Source organism: Dermacentor albipictus, unplaced genomic scaffold (assembly GCF_038994185.2).
Source record: "Dermacentor albipictus isolate Rhodes 1998 colony unplaced genomic scaffold, USDA_Dalb.pri_finalv2 scaffold_12, whole genome shotgun sequence".
Classification (NCBI taxonomy): domain Eukaryota; kingdom Metazoa; phylum Arthropoda; class Arachnida; order Ixodida; family Ixodidae; genus Dermacentor; species Dermacentor albipictus.
In genome coordinates, this window is record NW_027225566.1 from 2,514,218 (window position 1) to 2,535,574 (window position 21,357).

General features: G+C 44.1%; 1 protein-coding gene across 4 annotated transcripts in view; it reads right to left on the minus strand.

Annotated features, from left to right (window-relative positions):
* Positions 1-840: 840 nt before the first annotated feature.
* Positions 841-21,357, minus strand: part of LOC135921356 (collagen alpha-1(XVIII) chain-like) — an 840,088-nt gene continuing 819,571 nt past the window's right edge. For all 4 annotated transcript variants that reach the window (XM_065455691.1, XM_065455690.1, XM_065455689.1 and 1 more), the window contains 3 exons: positions 20,336-20,451; positions 12,895-13,034; positions 841-11,935 (listed from right to left, as the gene is read on the minus strand). In XM_065455691.1, the coding sequence (XP_065311763.1) occupies positions 11,691-11,935; positions 12,895-13,034; positions 20,336-20,451 (501 nt within the window). In that variant the 3' untranslated portion in view covers positions 841-11,690. The remainder of the gene's footprint in view (positions 11,936-12,894; positions 13,035-20,335; positions 20,452-21,357) is intronic.

Below are 21,357 nucleotides of genomic sequence, written 5' to 3' on the forward strand. Positions count from 1 at the left end.
CAGTGAGACTCAGACGCACCAAACTTTTACTCAGCCGAGCTCAATCGGACTGAGACTCACGGGTCGGTGGGAATGAGTGAGCGTGAGTAAGTCGCCCGCTAAGTCAGTTTGCCTACCTGTGGCTTGGAGTCCGTTAAAGAAGCTTGCCTCAAGCACGAAATCTATGTTTTGGCAACGTCTCTATGACGGCAGATGTCGAAACGCCATCGACTCGGTAGTACTCAATAAGGTTGAAGAATTTCGAAACACTGTCGTGAGGGTTCAGCCGGTAACGACATCCATTGACAGACGGCAGCAGTGTTCTTCCTTGCTCAACATACCACGTTAACATTATGCGTAAGAAGCCTCTCCGTCAACTTGGATATCCAAGATGTGAGCGACATGGACAGACCAGGTATGCAGGCTACTATCAGGAGCTTGAGTTCTGGCACAACATTTGACGTTAAAGGCTTGTTGCACCAAGTCTTCTACAGCACCAGCTCACATCACATCGCACTTACTACATACACAAAGCACACAACAGTACAAAAGTAGCATAAATTAGTGAAAATATTCGCCAGAACATTGCTTCACACTCAAACGCGATTTCATTTACTGACCCATCTGAATTTAGAGCACTCATTCTATAACGGCAGGCATTACACCGGTGAGCCTTGAAATTTTTACATAACTTCAGAGCAATTCTTATTTTTTACCTGTGTACCACTACTCTCCGTTCAGACGTGCGAGTGTAAGACAGCTTCTAAATTGGAGAAATCATTTTGTGGCAGCATTGTATTATTGGACTGCCGCACTACACGCGTGGCACTAATTTTGAGGAAGCGACACAATAGGCCTTCATTGAGAGGTTTCTCATAAAAGGGATGTTTATTCCACAGCAAAACACAAATTACAGACATTGAATTCCTAAACGACTAAAGGATCAATATTGCTTTACGTGTTGGCGTTTACTCACTTCTACGGTGACCTACTATCACATTCAAAAAACAAAAACGTCGAAACCAAACAGGGCACGGACACAACTATACATGCACACACTAAGTGAACTTTCCCCGCCAAGCGTGCACCGCGCTAATGTAACTGTTTTTAGGACATTACATCTTACTCATTCCGAAATATCATATATGCTTCAATCAAAGTGACTCAAATTGCCATAAAGCGCACTTGTCTAATGTGCGATAGCCTCACGTGTACATACAAACAGCGCTTTCATAGATTACACGCCACTTAGATGCATTGAAGCAAAAACAATATTTTTTTTTCAATAGGTTGCTGCGCCTGCTGTTTAAAAGAAAAGAAAACTGCAACCATGTTTGAAGGGCTATCCTATGCGGAGTGCTATATATTGAAGTAAATTTGCTAAAAGTAGGAACTGTAGATGCATGGCTGGAGTACGGATTTGGGGGAGGGGGGGGGGCACTTTCTTGACGATTTCTACTCTGCAAAGCAAAATTGATATGCGAAGCAAAAAAAGAAAATCGGTTGCTTATGTAAGTCTATTTTACCTCAGTCTTATCTCTCTCGCTCAATTCTGGCTGTGTATTTTTTCTAGCCCCAGGCAGCTGATAATAGGGAGTTAAACTAAGCGTGTGCCAAATGCGTAACCATGCAGATCGGACGAGTGGAATTAAACTTTTAGGTCAAGCACTCCCCACTTGGTTGATTGTTATGTAGGCGCCCTTTCACAACTTCAACCATGCGTTAAAGGTTACCCATAGTTGGCTTCTTTGGTATGCAGGGATTGCATGCCAGTCAGTAAAAATGAGCGATAGGAAAGAAATGCTCACAAGGATTTATCGGCTCAATAGTGTTCCGTCCCAAGTGCGTCCCTGATTGTCGCAGACGGTTGTGTACAGCAGAAAGTAATCACCTGCTAGTGAAAAAAAAACAGCATTGAACTAATTTGGCACGTATTGGAGATAAGAAAGCAAAGCAACAGTGCGTAGCCGAAAAATGTTGACTATGGCTCACAAACAGGCTGCTGTCTACGATTAACCCCTCCAGCTCAAGATGGACAAAACACATACACACAAGTTTTAAAGATGCTCTAGTAGATTGCTGTTCGCTCAGTGTAATGGTTAATGTTAAGGAACACGTGCAAAAAAGGAAAGACTTACGTGCCCCCCATCCCGCCTTCTGCTGTATAGCTTTCCTCAAGAAGGACGCTCGTGTACAAAATTCTGTTCAGTCATGTAAAACACTTCTCAAAAAGCCGGAAATGGTTGTATAAAGATTAGCGCGTTTATCGGCTTCCACAAAGTGTAGGTGGCAGCAACAACGTACTAAACGGCCACGGCGGCCGCATTTCGATCGGGGCGAAGGGCGCGAACATCCGTGTACTTAGATTCAGGTGCACGTTAAAGAACCCCAGGTGGTCAAAATTTCTGGAGTCCCCAACTGCACCATTATTACACAAATATCTCTCCTCCGTCAATTTGTACTGAAAACGTTCAAGCAAATTTCGTGAGTTTCCTTATCAAGGCCAGTTACCAGTAGCGATGCTGTAACTTTGGCGCTTCCTAAACATTGGTTTTGAGTTGTTTCAGCAATGATTCATCACCATAGGCTATCGACTAGAGTAAGCATTCATACGATGCTGTCCTAGTGGTGCCACTTCCACGAAATATGCTTGTCTGTGCATAAAATGTCCTCTGTCACCTCAATCGTAGAGTTTAAAGAAAAGCATAGCGAACGACGCAACCGTATTTCAAAAGTGTATGTTCCGTGTCTGCGATGTGCTGAATAGCTATACTATGTCAGCTGCGGGGTTGCAAGAAACATACATGTCAAGTTGCATTGATGTCGATTGCCGTAAAAAGGCGCATTTCTGGGACACTTGAAACAATTCCGCTGGCTTCATTGCTTGCGCCTTCTTGTGGTTTCATCATCGACTCTCACAAATCAGATTATGATTATTGGCTCACAGCATTTTTGTACGCGGCTCTCAAGCGAATTGCAGGAAGCGAATGCGGTATAAAACAATACTGGTAATCATGAGAGGCGAGCCAATCTACCTATATTGTCACTTCTCGTATTCAATCAGCGAAATTGTATTTCTTTCGCTATAAGCCTGAAGCTTGGGTTAACATTCAATTAGTTTTCCTAACACATGGTAAAAGTATATCAGGTAAAGGATTAGAGCAGGTGTTAACATTTCTGAAGATATCATAGGGCGGTGATATCTGATCGGCCAAAATAAGCTAAATTTTATATTTCCTCTCACTACCTTTCTTTCCGCGTTGGAGACATATTTTAATCAACTGCGTGCATACAGCAGTCAACGTGATAGTGTCTTAATGTTGAAATTTGTACGAGGTAACTGTATGCCCATGGAAACAGCTTCTCAGCCTAGGCTCTTGCTTACTCTTCAGAAGTAATCGTGCGAAACAACTATTACACGATAGGAGGAGGGCAGCTGTGAAGGGATCAAAGCTTTTCACTTTCTAATAGGCTGAAAAGTTCGTGGTAAACGCGCGCCGTAGTAGCCTTAATACGGCCAGTGCCGCCATTCTCACTTACTAGCTCAATTAGCCGTTAGGAGGTTAAAAATCTTTGGCCAATAGCTTTTTTTTTTTCTGCCATATACAGTAGCCTTCCTAATTCGCTCTTAGCAGCACAGTTCCTGTGGAACAAGTGACGCACACGATTAGAAATACATTCTCGCGCTTCATTGCCGACAGAATCGGCCGGTATGGGCTGCAACGTCACTGATGAAATAATTATTTATTCATTCTACTATCCTAATTGTAGCCTTGGACTCGCTGAAATGTTGTGAAGGCGGAAAATGAGACGAAGAGTTTTGAGCACCACTGCACTTGACTGAATTATTGGAAATAATTCTAATTGTCAGTGAACACATGTAGACGAGGGTGATTAAAACAAGGTCACTGCTACATTTCGTAATTCTCAGAACATGCGTCATTAACACTCTTTTTGACACACCAACTGCAAGGCGGTTTAGAAAAATGCAATGGTCACATTATTTTAGGCTCGATATGAATCACACCAATAGCAGCATGCGTTGACGAGAAACTGTGTGAACAATGCTTCGGTTGCCTGCTGTTTGAAAACGGTTTGCTCATCATTGCTTGATCTACAGTGTGCCGTGTTTAAAAAATGCGCAGGCGCTGTTTTGCAGTAGGATGGCGAAAGCTTCCCAAATATGACTCCAGGAAAAAAACGTGCTGGTCTCAGAAGTATAGTCGCAGCGTATTATGTCTCTAAGCTAATTCGCAACATTAGTTTTCTTTTATTTCTAATTCTCTAAAACGCGTCGAGCATATTGTGACGGTGACTTCTGCATCCTCAGACCAGCTTAGTCAGCAATTCCGGTAAAAAAAAAAAAAAAAAACGCGCGTTTGCGTTTTTTGAGCAGAAATAAATATTTAAACCAAAGTGAAATCATTAAGAACGTTTTTGTTCCTCAGGCCAAACGTCTGTTCGTGTAACAATAGAGAACAACGTAGGCGGACGGTAGGCTATTTCATATCATTTTATAACCTTCGGACCCATCGGAAACATCTATTGTTTTGCATCATGGGTGCAATTCCATTAGTCCATATCATTACGACACAAGAGAAAGCAACCATTCTTGGACGTTGTCGTTCCCTTATTCCTTGGCAATCTCAATAGAATATCTGATATGCGATTCCCTTGGAAGCATTTGCTAAAGTTAGGAACTGTATTTCAGCTACCTGCAGCAAGAGCCCACTTACTCCTATTAATTTCATGAGAACTTTCTCAAAAGAATGAATTGAGCTGCGATTTCTTTCTCATGGCTCCCCTGAAACGTTATACCACAGTTTCTTCATAGAAACCATTGTTTGTATGTTTCGAACAGCTACACCTCTTTCGGACCTCCAGCAGTCTGTCTGTACTCGTGCACAAGACGAGCACAAATAACGAAAAAAGCATGGCGGCACACTTCCTTTGTGTACCGTCTCGTCTACAGTAAAAAAAAAATTGGGCCTACCCACATCTTTAACTAAAGAAAACGCGCACTCTTGCTGGGCATCATAGCGCCGAAATTTTATTTGTGTACAGTGGTCACTTTATTACATGTACTTGGGTAAGTTTTCGCTCTAATGGTATAAATACAGGCCCTGTGCATCTATAAAATTTGAAAGAGTACAACAGAGCGTGTGTGATTTCACCATGCACAACAGTATGCAAAACAACTTTTTTGTAAATGCAACAAAATGCTATTTTCCGAGACGTTAGCCCCGCACTTTTGAAGTTCTGCCATTGATATGTTGTCGTTTTCTTTTCAACTGTTGTACTCAAGAACTGAATGAAGGTACTCTGCACAATTATGGCATGTGTTCTGAAATGTATGTTTTCACCTCTTCAAATGTAGCTCTCCACCGAAATGAATAGTTGTTACTGCACTGACGACGACTATAGGTTGAAACTTGTGACATAATATCTTATCCTTTTCATTGAATCATTGAGAAATCTTAAGGAGAAAATTTCACTCCGTCCTTGACGGCTCCATGAATCCTCACGCAAAACTTTATCAGCCAGATTTTTTAGAACGCGAAATTTTTCTGCTTCGTAGTGGACAGTTATTCCAAAGTAGTGTGAAGAACTCTTCACAAATACAGTACGCATTAGGAATGTGTGCATGCTCTACAGCACATGTATTCTAGATGATATGTACCACTTCTTTCAAGTTCAAATTCCTTACTGCGTCAACTGTAGCGATGCGTGCAAAACTGACTTTTCACCTATATTCATACCTCAATAATGAACTTTCCGCGTTATGTCGAAAAGTTCACCATATAAGCACGAAACAAAGCAGGGCCTGGGGCACGGTCCAAAAGAGCACAATTTGGTCCGTCGTGCGGATCGGCCTTTATCGACTTTCAGTGCAGTGGCTTTCCACTTGAGCGTTCTCCTCGCCTCTTGCCAGCCAATTAGATAAGACAAGCCCCTCAGTGTAGGCAATGTTATTCGTTTTTCAAGCGAACAAAAGTGACCTCCTATGAACGAGGGGAGAATTTGATTTGTTTGTTCAGACAACCCTGCGGGTGACCGCCCGGTGCTTGCGTTAGCGGTTAGGCAAATTTGACGTCAGGAGATTGGTACAAAAACATATTGGAATAGTTTTATGCTACATGGCCCCTGGATTCACAAAATATCTCTTACGTGAGATCACCGCCTCATTGGCCGGCGTTAGCGCGCCCTTTACGCATGATAGCGGTCGACGTAAAGACGAGACCATCCGTGAAGCGATGGCAAATGGTGAACGGCACTTACGAACGAGAAGTATTGTGAATACGAGTCAGGTTCGCTAAATAAAATTCCCTCACAGCTTCGACAAATGCTACGAGACGTATCTAAAGAGGTTAATAGCCAGCGATAAAATAGGTCGGCTGACCGCACCTCTTAATTCTTGCTCTCCTTCAGCGCAAGCCCTAGAGCAAGATGACAAAAGAGATGACTAAAGCGTCATCGCACCTTTTCCCCCCAAAATTTCCGCCTCGCTCGGCATTCCGACCATAGCATACATTGGTGCTATGCAATAATCGAAACACTAATACTCAGTTGCTGTAGTCACACATTATATTTGATTAACATTGAAAACCTCAATTTAATTTATAACTGCATCTTCATATCACCAAGATTTATTTTTTGTTCCGATATGTAATACTAGTAATACTAATCTTGTCATGTTCGCGTTGCTGCCACTTATATCACTAACAGCATTTCTTTCGTACGCGACCTCCTGAAATCCTGAAACAACAATATTTGGCTCGAAAGCTTTATGCTCACATATCTCGATGTTGGCATCCAACTTCAGTTATAAAGTTTGTAAATAGGGATAAAGTACCTCTGAAAAGCTGGCCAACGTTTCGATAGGAGGACCTATCTTCGTCAAAGGGGGCCTTTTTTTTCCCTCTTGGTGTCCCCCCCCCCACTTTTCTCTCTACTTTTCATTATTTTCTTTTCTCGCCGCCTTCCCACTCTCCCGCTCTTGTCACCTCGTCTTGGCAACGACGCTTATAGACGTCAGGCGGCGACGCTCATTATCTCTGAAGTCTGTCCCTTATAACCAACCGCCACCGACAATAAACGCACGTGACGTCACTGCACTAACCCTTTAAAACTATCATGCCGAGGATGACAAGCCCACCTTTGACAAAGATAGGTCCTCCTATCGAAACGTTGGCCAGCCCTTCAGAGGCACTTTATCCCTGTGTACAAACTTTATACCACAGTGTGCTATTCCATCTCTCAGCCCCTTTCTATGTTTTCAACTTCAGTTATAAAATTAGAGCACCTTCAATTTTTTAGAGCACCTTAATTAATGCCCTTTTAACTGACGCCTGAAATTTCAGTAGCAAGTACTATCATGCATGAAAGCTACGGCTAAAAATTGCGGAAACATTTGTTTTTCGCAGTTCATATAATTTAGCATATCGATGCATGAGGGGAAAGTTAAAATGGATATTTAGCGGATTTTTTTCTTCTTCGCAATGTAACTTGTTATCGACATTGTGGCAACAAACGTTCGTTGCAAATGTAACTGTGAAAGCTATATAGAATAATTTCTAGATAGAAAGTTTAATACAAAAACGAGAACAGTGAAGGCCCGTTCACGTTAGCGGCACGGCAACTTGACGCATGCCATCTGCCGTTCGCGGAGCGTGGTTCGACAGCGGTTTTGCTCGCGAACGGCGAGATTTCCTTGCCGTGGAGAGGACGGGATCGGGACCCGTTTTTGCGGCAGCCATACAGCGAAGTGGCCAATCAGCGACAGAGAAGTAGTCACTCTGGCACCGACAGCAGCCTCGCCGCCGCTGATCGCTCAGCGACGCCGATATCGTCGCTATGCCTTCTCCGGTTCATTTGGAAACTAAAGCTGACGGCGCTTCGGAATGAATCGCCGGCGCTTACGAGCCGCAATATTTTCTTACCGATGTTGTCGCTCTTCGCAATAATAATACACAAAGAAGACAACATTAGCGGCGCCGTCGGCTGCAATGCGAGCATAGCCGAGGCTCGGTCGTCTGCTATCGGTATCCGCGCACTGCATCTGAGCTCGACAAGTATCGGAGCTCTGGTTCGTGTTTAACGTTTGACAGTGGACATTGTATTTTCACAAAGTGTACAATTTGCGCATCACTTTATCCGGCGGGTATTATTTTCCTTGGAACAGAAGCTGCAGCCGATGTTTGCGTCGCCGGTGGCGGAGGCGCGCACCACCGCGGTCGTCGATTGGCCCGTCGGTCGTGCGGCCGCCGAACTGCCGTCTACTTTAGACATCTCTCGCGTGGCAGACCTTCTACGGCACTGGAGGCTGGTTCACCGTTACGGCATGTTTGCCGCTAGCATGGACGTGCCTTTAGCGATAGAAAGGAAAAATTGCAACTTTGAATCATCAGTGAAGAAAATTTCGCCTCAGCAAGTCTGTAGCGTCGCTTCCCTTCGCCTCCAACCGCAGATAATATGTCCTTCCGCCACCTGTGATCGCATAATTTCTACTACCGCTGATATTGAAACATTAGCAGAGGACTGATAGCAAACTACAAGTCAGTGGTTGGAAATTTGCACAGGTATGAAAGACTAGATCCCATGTGTTTTCAGTCCTGTGAGACGATTGTTATCATATCAAGAAGAGCACCTTAACCAGAATACGTCAAAGTGGCACGTGTTAGTATGCTCCTCCAGAAGTCTGACACAAAATACTGACATCCCATGGCAACCACACATACAAACACAGAGCACACAATCTGTCCCAGCAGCTGCTACAAATATTTGACAGATTGCTATTTTCAGATGAAGCAGACCAAGAAAGCTTTTGTCCTGTTTTGATCTCTACAGCAAAGGGGGAGCATCACCTAAGGTCTTGGGAATAGTGCAAAAAAGGCTTCGTTGAGTTCCAAGAAAGGACGCGCGTTTTTGTGCACTAGAGATACGATGTCTCGCGACATGTGGTGCAACGCAGGGAAGATAAGGCAACGCGAAACGAGGGTATTTGTATAGATGTCGCTTTTTCATAACGCGAACAGTGCTTGTGTCTCGACTGATAAATGCGCTTTAATTACGTTAAGGGGACGGAAAAAGAAATGGAATCGACCACGCTAGCCGCATCCACACAAATTACGCACTTGTGTGGCCGCATTTTTAGGGAATCGTGAAATCTCGAGTGAAACGTCAACTCCGGTTTCCATGTTAACACGTAAAGGTGCGAGATGAATGAAACATACGAACTGCATCGAATGGCAAGAAACAGGAAAACGCAAACGCTATACACATTTCCACCTGTGATCTATTGGATGCCTGCCATGTCGTGCTATCTATGACAATGAATGGACGTGCAGAAGCCTTGCCATTTGCCTTGTGCAGACAGGTATGTTTTATGAACAAGTAATACTGCACCGTACAATAAGCTCCAATTCTTTAGACTGCGGGTAATCTCAATTTTAATTAGGGCGACAACCGTACAAACTTTCTTCGCATGTTCTGAGAATGGCCGACCGGTTCACACGGCCGCGATGCACAGTGTGTTAAAAGCAAGCAAAAAACAAAAGAACTCACTGACAAGCTTTCACTTCAGATATAGGAGCTTCCTGTGGGTACAACTGGTACGGTGAGACAACTGTTTTCTTTTTATGTTAACTTATATTTCAAAGCTGTTGAACAAGTAAGCCAACTTAGATGCGACGCTACGGTGAACTCAGCAAGGTCAGAGACAGAATAGCTCACAGGAGGAAATAAACCTGCAGTTCAATAAATTAGAAAGGCAAGGAAAGCGTCGCACAACGTACCGCATAATACGGCTTGCATTTACTCGGGAAAAAGAAACATCGAGAACCGGATTCGGTCAAAGAATACGATGACCACACTGCTAGAATTCGCCCTGCGTGCAGCTAAACGAGCGTCTGTAAAAGCGGTCTACGTGGCATGGCACAAGAATAAACGAACCTGCAGCTACTTGCAGAAATTATCTGAACACCGTAATGACGCGCAGAGAAAATTTCAGTGCCAGGACTGTGTAGCGGAGGATGCGCAGTATATATATCCCATTTTGCTGAGCGCATGAGGGTGCATTAAAATTCTGTTTTCTTTCTCGTGGTTTCTGCCTTTCTACAGCTTCCGTGGGCAGCTCGTGTGTCTCAAGAGGGTATGAATGCGAGCTAGCTTGTACGAATGAATCGGTGAAAAAAGCAGCGCGAAATAAGTGCGGACAAGGCAGGAACACAGGACAGGCGCTTGTCCAGTGCACATCCGTTGTCCGTATTTAGCTCCCGCTGTTTTTTGCTTTTTTCACCGAAAGCTCGTATCACTCGAACGGTTTCAAGACGAGCTCATTGGTGTTGAGTAGTAACGTCACCCTCCTATGTGTGTCATGACAAATTATGCCAGAGCGACGGGAAAACTCCTCGAAGTTTTATTCGACACATTACCTTCCGGCAATCGGCGAACGTTCGCAGTGTGCCACGCGTATAGCAGAGCACAGCACACATGAGACTAGGCCGTGGATTATACTCGCAGGAGGTTCGCCACGACGTGCGTTGGCACTGTGCACATCGCTCGTTTAATTGGACATAGTTTCCCTACAGGCAGCTGTAGCAACGTCTGCATTAGGTATCCCCTCGATACAGCGCTCATAAAAAGCATCTTTTTGTTTTTGGTGATATAAGAAAGTACAAAAAATGGCCAGCGGAAAGAACGCATTCGTATTTTTTGTTAGCTACTTTCTTTGCGTTCTTCGTAGGCCTGGCATCGCCATACCTGAGCGAAATAATTAAATATAAGCAAGCACATCTGTGGCCACTGGGGCGAACGTTTCATGGTTTTATCGTGCAACATAGCAAGAAAAATGAACTGGCGAACACATTGTCACAACTACACGCTGATTGCTTTTCACTTCACAAGTGATGCATGAACCGACGAGGGCGATCAACCAGCCAAATAGTCACCTGCTCATCAATATTATTATTTAGAGTTCGCATGTTGGCGAGAAAATTACGCGGCAAGCTGTACAAGTTACGCTGAATGCTTGCGAATTTGCTGTAATCCAGTTTTAGGCCTTCGGCATCAAGTTCGTGGGTGCGTGGAAATCCAATTGCTAACACTTATGTGAGATCATCGGCGCAGTAAGTCTTCGACAATGTGGCCACGAATCCCTTCGACTGAACTATGCTACGTTAAAACGATCCATTTTGTTGACGCAGCTGTCAGCTTGGTAAATATTCAGCTGCACTTAATCACCCTCGTTTCCCGTTACGTGATTGCCGGTTTCCATACGCATTTGTCAGGCATTTTGAGCCTTTAGCCTCTGCTCCTCTAGCAGGCTCTGTATTAGGCCTGTTGAAAATAAAGCATTCATTCATTCATTCATACGTATATCCCAATATGAAGTTTTAATTTTATACCGCCGAACGACTGCTCACATCGCAACGCTTAGCTCCCTTCGGGAGAAAATACAGGTGCTTGAAAGCTCTGTACGCAGTGCTTTCTCATCCAACGGCATGATTTATCATATCATTTTTGTAATAGTTTGTCCAACTTGAAATCGGTATTTCAGTGCGCAATTAAATGATTGTGACCCTTCTGGAGATTTATCTATCCAGCTGAGAAATAAATCAAGAACAGAAAGACCACTGTTCATGCCACTGTGCAGTGGATGAAAACGCGGCCTTATCGTTGCTCGTAATCTTTCGGTCCTCGCTGTTCCGTCCTCAGTGCCACAGAGACTTCCACCATTCCTCCCAAGTAGAACGCAGCGCCGATTGCTCTTTTTCCGAACTGTCGCTTTCAGCCGCGACCGGTTGGTGGGATGTGAGCGAGCGGTTGCCTTCTTCGCCGCCACCCGAGTGGCGTTTGCGCCGCCTTCCATGCTGCTGTTCCAGTTGGTCGTGCTGCTGGCTGGTGACTTCGACGCACAGCACCACGAAGCTGCTGGCGCACGAGTGGCGTTCCTGACCTGCGAGGGTAAGGCCGTGAGGAAAGTTGGTGAGAAGCTGCTGCCTAACATTTCATCCTTGTGTCAGTAACACGGCCAAGTATGGCATAACAGAGTGCAGTGATTGCTGTAACTAGAAGAAAAAAAAAGCTTCGCAGGACGGCGGAGAAATTGCAATGGTGAAAGAGTTCGAAAGCAAAATGACGCCTCAGCCTCGAGCCAACGTTTGGAGAAGGAAACTCGTCTTCTTTAGGGATCAGTTCCCTTGTCAAAATCTCGCCTCCTCCTTCACCCACTGGCGATCACTGCAGTTAGTTCTGACGAAAAAAACGATGAGTGTCAGTAAATCATGTAAACTATGCACTGGTGCATGTGGGAAAGGAGGCTAGAATGAAGAAAAATGCATCGAAAATGATATATAGTAGGAGGGTAGGGTGGTAGGAAATGTAACAGTGCAGTGGGGTGACAGGCGGTGAAGTCCTATCTTCTGCGGGGAAGACAGTCATGCTTGATCGGATTTGCCTTGGGCTATTCTCAACACGATTTCCTCCTGTCATGAAAACTGTGGCTGCATTCATAACCAATTGTGATCGTGTCTATGTATATAACATTAGAGCTGTGTTCTTTTTTGAGCTTTGAGGAATAAATTCGCTTGTCATAGCATACTTATATTTTCATTAGTTGCTTGAAACTGACACCACCACTACATGTACACTTGTACACATCGAATCATACTTGTCGAGAGTCGAGCGGTCGGTTCCGAACTGTGCGTGTGTCGCCTGAATTGCGATCGGTTGGAGAAGAGCGCCAGAAGCAAGCGTTCGTTACGCACAAGTCACTTTGCCGGGCAGCACATTTTCGTTATTTGTTTGTGTGTTTGTGTATGGCATTCATTGCTGTCGTGTTTGCGTGTGTGAACGCGCCCCCTTCGCAAAGGTATTGTTGAACTGGGCTGGACACAGCACAGCCTCCTATCTTACCAAGCAGTCGCGCCTGCGATCCCAAAAGAGAGGAGGCGAGGCCATATCGGGCGGGTGCGCCTGAGTGCCATGCGTCGCAATAGTTCTCCATGTCGCGGGATCCCAGCACGTCAGCGCCATGCCATACCATCTTGCGATGCCTGCGAAGTGGATGGCAGCATGAATGTTAGGCAAGTTTTTTACAAAACATAGCCGCGGTAGGATTGATAACATTGCTGGGCGTAATCAGCCATTGTAATCTTAGCCTGAGATAATGGTCAATAGCAGTGACGTATATAGTACAGCAATGCGTCTAATCTCTTTTTTACCTTGACAGAAGAGCCGCCTAAAAAAGTCCACCGATAAAAGAGAAGCCAGATAGGCTAAAATCGACGAGACCACTAGACATTCCAGTACGGATTTTTTTTTTACGAATGAGCGCAATACAAACATGCATTGCAGCTGCCGTCCACTTAAAAGGAAGTTTTAGCTCGTGCCCAACTCCAATGTCGCCTTTTCAAATGGTTGTAAAGTGCAGAAACTCTTTTGGGAGTTAACCACTGGGCCGACATCGCTGAAGTTTGTTGCATTAGAGAGAAAGTTAAATTATAATTACTGCTGGAAGCGAAATTTCAAGTTAAGGTCTGAAGTTTTAAAAAGCAATCTTCAAAATTGGTAAATCTGAAAAAAAAATAGAAGCACAACGTTTACAATTTCGTAGCTCTGTACCAAGAACAGATATTGCACTTCTCTAACATGCACCCATTTGAGCTTTCAAAGCAGACAAACCTGGTATATCAACTGGTATATCAAACCTATATCTCACGTGAATTTGTTACGCTGTTTACAAGAGTTTTGAAAACGTGCTCCTCATATATTAGTGAAATATTTGAGAACCATAAATAATACGTAAATGTGGTCTACTTTAGATGCACTATTAAATACAATTTACACACTTGGGATATCTTTTTTCATTGCTGAGTTACTGCGTTATGAAATTTCTGAAAATTGGAAATTTCAACAAGAAGTATTAAGAAACTGACGGCCTACATCGTAAATTTTGTACAAACAGTTAATATATATTAATTATGTCTTTAAAGGGGCCCTGAAGCACCCCTCGGACTTTGCGAAAAAAACACGTTAAGCGGATGGTACATGCTGCTGTGAACGTCTCAGCCAGATTTTGCACTCGTGCGCGACCCGTGGGGCTCACAAGCGGAGCGTGAAGTCACCTTTTTCTCAAACGCTCTAGTTTCAAAGGAAGCCATATTCTCACTGTCTTTTGTGTGCTTTACTGCGTCACAAAGCACATTCCCTTAGACGGCTGTTATTTGCCGATCGCTGACATCAATCAAGAAGGGTGTTTGGACCAGTGAACTTGTTCCTACAGTTACCGTGGATATTATTTGACACAGTTAACTAAATATAGCTGAAGTAAGCGAAAACTTCGCTTTAAATTTTCATATAGATGGCACACTTCCGGCCGAAACCAACTGTCGTCTGCTGATGCTCAGCCATGGCTCAGCGGCGCTCTGAGCCAGCGCACCCACGTATGTCCGAACTGTTCTTGACCGCACTGCCTTTTCGGCATCGCCGCCCTCATGCCTCGTTTGTTTCGAGTGGTTTTGAACACCACAAGTAGTCTTAAACCATACGAAGCTTATAATGCGGCACTGCCGCTTACTCCCAACGCGGCGGATTCCGTGCTGGTCAGTGCGCACACTGAGTATAACATGCGAGCACGGAGCGCGGGGTCCATCGGCGACCTCTTAGGCGCGCTACCGACGCAACACTATTCAAACACTATGAAGGAAGCCGCGCACAGACGACGTTACAAAGAGCGGTTTGGAGGACCAGTTGCACAGCCGCGCGCACTCAGAAGCAGGTGACCGGAAATACCATGTTGCCAACAGCACCCGGCACTCGCTGATTTGCGCAACAAATAACAGTGAAAGAAGAAACAAAACATTCGAGCCTGGTGACTTGTACCTCCCTCCTACGGAACGGAGGATGTGAAGGAAGAATGAGAGAGATCAATATTCCGTTTGTTATATCTGCGCTCTTGCTAGATCTTTTAAAAAACTCTTTCGATTATATGTTCCTGGGATGTACAAGATTCGTCCGAAGGTGCTTTTGAGGCTTCAGAAAAAGGGGATTCAGGGCCCCTTTAAATGAAACAAACCTCATCAAAATTGGTGGAGTACTGGTTGCCAAGAAAAACGATTTCCCATTTCAGATGTGTTTAGACAAGAGCTCTTGAGCTAAAGCTTCCTCCTAAGCACACAAGACAATGAACACCCTTGCTGCACTTTTTTTCACTCGTACGTTCAATGTGCTTCCCGAACATACGGCACACTTGCGGCTTTCCTTCCGTGTCATGAGAATAGCGCATGAAGCAGTAGATACGAATACGAACTCTTGCCGTGGGAAAATCAGCAAAAAGGTAAATTTAAATCTCACGAAAGCTATCTTTGAGGGCCGAAGATGTTCAGGAGCTCTATAGACTATTTTACGGAAGCGTTTAGATGCCGCCATCTTGGACTCTTAACGCTGCTGTTTTCTGTCTTTAACGACGAAGTGTGCGTTACTACAGTCGATTCGCAAGCACGAAATTAGTTGTATAAAAGCATTCAGCGTTTCATGACCGTGTTACGTCACTTTACTTCTAATAAAACATAGAAATTGTTTGTGTAACAGCCCAAGATGCTGGCACCCATGAAGCGACTATAAAGTAGTCTATAACGCATAACTATTCAAATCTGTGTTTATTCCAATTTCCTGACGTTAAACTTACGTAACCGCCGACGCAAGTATCGGGCGAAGACCTGCAGCGTTGTTTGAACCATCGAATCAAACGCTCTCCTTGTTCATAGGAAGTAATCTTTGTTTGGTTTCAAAGCGAATAGCATTGCCTACCTTGACGAGTTTTCTTGTCTTATTGGCTGGCAAGAAGTGACGAGGATACAGAAGTTGAAAGGGCTCCGTTAGGGCCGAACTAACGCAGTGAAAGTACTTTCACTGAGCTAGCTCGGCCCCAACGAAGCCCTCCCTGGATGACGAGGATTATGAAGAGGGCGTTGCCAGCGTCTGCGATTGGCCCGCTTCCGCATGCTTAGCTTGCAGTGACTGGTCGAAAATATCGGCGATATGCAACAGAAGGTTAAAAATGCCGCTAAAATGGATCCCCAGCGAAAAAATGTTGGCAGGGCGATGTCGCATGCGTGCCGACAAGCTTCGACAACGTTATACTGACACTTAATTTTTTTATTATTTGCAAATAAATTTCTTTTCGCTGCCAGCTCTGCGTAGCCAGTGCACGAGCGATCGCTAAGCAGACATATATTCCTTTCTGAACGGGGTATTATCCGGCTATTAAAGAAACATTGTTTTGTTCGGCATGGTAAGGTATGTTTAATGCGTAAACGTCACTTTAACGTGGCGGGTTGTCGCGATTGTGTGACGTCGCGTGATAGACAGGCCAAGTGGGGGTAGCCCGAAAAATGTTTGACCAATCATGGATTGCTTATTGCAGAAATCGAATAGAAATAGTTTGGAATAGCTGTACGTTAGAACATGCCTGTTTGCTCATCGTTATTTGGACAGAATTTTGGGGAGATCTAATCAAAAAGAGTAGTTCATTAGCTGGCTGTCACGTCTTCTTGTGCTTTGTCTTTCAACGAATACATTAAGCAATGTTTTAAAAAAATGTTCAACAGATATATTAAGATGTTATTATTTCGGTGACACATTCTTCACGCTGGTGGCGACCAGAATTCACACGGTAGTCACTGGTGGATCTGCTAAATAACCTAATTTAGTTCCTAATTTAAATTATTTACTCTGAAAATATCTGACACCCACCGTTACTATGGAGTTGCGTTACTAAGCTCGAGGGCGCGGGATCTAATCCCGGCCGCAGCGGTCACATTTCGATGGGGGTGAAATGCTGAAACACCCGTGTACCGTTCATTGGGCACACGTTAACGAGCTCCATGTGGTCAAAATTAATCCGGAGTCCCTCAATACGGCGTGCGCATCTTACTCAAATCGTGGTTTTGACACGTAAAAGCCCAGAGTTTTAAACCGAGTGTCCGATAAATTTATAGATTCAATCTAGTCACTTCATAAGACATGTATCCACATTAGGTATCCTGACACTGACGCTGCAGTTTCGAGGGTTCCCCACACACGGTAGGACGCCTTCTTCTTCCCTCCATCCTTCCCTCACAATTTTCTTTTAAACGAAGACTAGGAAACATTTGACCTTCGAGAGTGAAGGAGACGTAATGGCTATACCTAGGGTAACCCGCGTTTACTCCGATAAATGCGTTTACAAAAGCGTTTTGCAAAGCACTTACGTCAATTTACGCCACTACGAAGAACTCACTCGTGGTTATTCTACTATTGAAGCCTGCAATTCCCACTTTGATACGCACTTAAGAAAGCGACGCCATCATAGAAGGAGCAAATGAAAGACGTGTGTGCTTAGTGATCGCACTGTGCCTAAAAGCGTTCCTCACATTGAATATAGAATGTACCCCAGAGAAACCGCATTTGTTGTCTCGACATCCTACATCATCAGGCTGTGCAGGCTCCTATGCAGTAGTGTGTTGTGAACTACGACGCAGTTCAATCCCTAGATCTCGCCTAATGGCACGAAAAGTAACTTCTCACCGGGAGCATAAGCTCAGATGCATGTCCGTTGCGGCTGATATTCTAACGCTGAAAGTACAAGTTACTTCAGCTATGTGGCGATCAAGCCCAGAAGCATATGAGAGATTCGGGGGGTCTGCCATTCAATAGCCGTTTGCATTTACCTTTTATTTTCATGGTTAGTCTAGGTCGGCAACAAATGAAGTGCTCCTGCACCTCCTGTGGGAAGCGTGGCACGCCTCACATAAAAGTGAATTTAGATTCTTTCTTAATAAAGGTATGGCGGCGCACTGTAAAATATCATACGGAAGAAAAAGGAGACGACAGAAAGAGCGCTAGGCTTTCAACTAATTTTATTTCAAGCATAACACCGAAATATACATGCTCGCCAAAGATGCGCACACAACGACGACGGAGCACGTGAAGACAGCCTATCTTAAAGCAGTACCTAAAAAAATTGACATTAATTCTTCTAAAGAGAAATGGATGGAACACTGATACAGACCGTTTCTTCTTTATGTGATAGGCTTGGAGCACCTCTCGGGCCAATGCCTCTCAGCTTCCTCCTAACACATGCGTATCTCCAAATGGCGGTGCGCAACCGCACGAAGCACAATGGAAAGGCAGGTGGGAACCAACGCGCCCAAAATAGTACCCTGCTAAAGCATATTACATTGAAACTGAATGAAGTGACTCGCTGTAAACAATTTTAGTCTAGGGCAAGCCTTTACCCTTGCAAATATATCTCTAGCATACGCTAAATTTTTAAATTTTCCTTGACGCTGAAAGTTAAATAACAGTCAAGTATAATCAGTGCTGCCTGCCGTTATTAGCCCGATATCTTGCAGGACATCTTTATAAACGCATTTTCTACTGATAACTGTTATGATTTACCATTTATAGCTGATCGTGGCCTTTCTTGTATGGAACCTATCATTATTGATCAATTAGGGCTTTCTAGTGTCATACTTGAAATGAAAACATTAGCACCTGGCATGGATGGAATCTATCCTCGATTCCTGAAGCAGACTGCCATTTATTGCTCGGTCATTTTTTCGCAGCTTTTCTCACAGTCATTGCAACATACTTCAATGCCCAGCGATTGAAAGGCGGGAAAGGTGATGCCTGTGCACAAACCAGGTGACTCATCTAGTACTTCTAATTACAGACCGATCACTTTGACTAGTATTCCGTGTAAGCTAATCTTGAACACCATTAGATATTGTAATCTAATCACATTTCTCTAACAAAATAACTTCTTCCACAACAGTGAGCGTGGATTTAGGAAACACTACTCATGCGAAACTCAACTACTTCTCTTTACTGACGATCTATTTTCGGCATCTGACAATGGTTCTATTATCGACGGTATTTTTCTTGATTTCCAAAAAGCCTTCGACACTGTTTCTCACCGTTTGCTTTTACTAAAGCTAAGTATGCTAAATATTGACTCGAATTTATTACAGTGGAATAAATGTTTCTTATCTAACAGAACCCATCATGTAACTGTTTACGGCCGTAACTTGTGCACTTGTTTATTCACGTCCTGCGTACCGCAAAGCTGCGTCCTCGGACCCCTGTTGTTATTGCTTTTTCTTTACATTAACAACCTTCCCACCCGCATTAAACCAACAATCAGGCTGTTTGCCGATGATGGTGTCATCTACTGCGTAATATTGAACCCTTATAATTCTTTTCAACTTCAGTCTCATCTTGACAGCATTACTTGATGTTCACTCTGGTCCATAAAATTGAATGTTAAGGAATGCAGAATAATGAGGATTTACCAAAGAACTGCTGACTGTACTATCCCTGTTCATTAGATTACTAATCTTCAGTTGCAATCTGTCAATACCTGTAAATACCTAGGTGTCCAAATAGTTAACAATTTATCATGGAATACTCATAGTAACTACGTCACTAACAATGCGAATCGCACTCTTGCTTTTTTGTGACCTAACATTGCTTTGGTTCGTGTTTCCTTAAAACTTCTTTATAAAGCATTAGTCAGATTGAAGCTCGAGTACGCTTCTTTAATCTGGGATTCTTGTAAACACACTAGAAGCCATCCAACATCGTTCAGCTCGGTTCCTTGTTGCTAATTATTCTCGCACCACCAGTATTACCTCACAAAAGACTTCTTTGAACCTTCCCAAGCTTTCTATCAGAAAGAAGGAGGCCCGCCCTATGTCTCTCTCATAAGATCTTCTTTACTATTCCGGAACTGAAACACACATTGTTCTCGCCACCTTGTTACCTTTCATCTCGCGTCGACCATAACTTCAAAGTTCAAGTGCGGTTCTGCCAGACCAACATGTGCTTCCATTCCTACCTGCCGAAGACATCATCCGAACGGAATCACCTCCCTGCCTCTATCGCCAGCAACCCTGAGCATGCCACATTCAAGACTGCCATTTTGAACATGTTTAGTCACTCGTCTCTGTAACGCTGCAATGTCATTGAGAGTATTTATATAAATAAATAAATAAATAAATAAATACCTCAGCGATTCCTTGGGCGCATTCATAGGAACACAAGAATGTGTTCATTTTCTCTTTTTTAGGCAAAAAGAAAGCAAACCTCTAAATAAAGCCATACGCCAATGCTCCCGCATTCTACAGGGGATGTCTGGCGTCCCTCCTGCACGTGCAAACACACAACGGGAGATATCATGAAGCAGCAAATGCACGCGAAGCCGTCGAAAGCGCAGCTCCTAATCCCTCTTCCCCCTCTTGGTTTAAGGAACCATCGCTAGGCATGAACTGGTGCTCGCAAAACATCGACCCTCGTGGCAGCTTGTGCTCCTTACCAGGTACTGTCGGTCAGGACGTTGCGGCCATCGAATGAATAGATCCTCGGCGGATAAGGGAACATACCGCCACCGCCGGAAAAGAGTTCTCTCCAAGAGTTGAACACCACCTCACCCTGCAAGATAAACGGTGAACACCTAGTATTAGCGACGCTTCTACATCTCGACCTTGAGCCAGTCATCAGATGCTCTCTTTAGAACTCCAATAAAACCTGGCAATTTTCACGAAGCCAAGCTGACCGGAAAGTAAACGGTAACTAGCCTGACACATCTTCAGTTACGTATTTGCTATATACTTCGAGCGTAGGATCAAGAAATAGAAAGCAGCAATGACGAGCGCTCATCATTCTCGATGTCATTGGGGATCACGCGGATCGTCTCTTCATTTCGTGTTTGAAGTCTAGTCAATGTTAAATTCAAGTCGGCTCCCATTACCTGCTGGTTTTGCAGATTTTCTGCTGTGCTGGCATTTTCGCACTGGGTCGTGCTTTTAATTAGTTTACTTTCCTTCAATGATAAGCAGAATTGCGTCTGCCAATTTGAAGTTTCACCATCATAAGAATATTTCTAAACTATTCAAATAATTTCTCTACTTAAGCAGAGCTGAGGATATCTAGACACGCACGGCATATGACTTTAGTTTACTGTATTTTCATCACGACACGATGGGCTTTGAACAAGGTTTCCAAACTGTCTTCACCAATCATTCCACAAGAGCAACTACATTTCTTTATGGGACACGTCGGCGACTTTTATCGGTATAGCAATTATATGGGCACTCCAGGCGTACTTTTGCCATCGCCGACGGCGTTCTGCCGTCACCAGTGAGTTCTACTCCAGCGGCTGCTAGTATGGCGCAGCCACGCGGGCCCTACCTTGAAAGCTACCTGCTATGCGGACAGAACGCTGAGTGGTGATAGCTTGGTGTGCGCTGCTTCTTCGGTGCTTACTTTTTTCGGTGCGGACTTTTTTATGCAAAGCATGTGTTCTTCTATCCGCCTGCGCAATTGGACTTTGGTAGT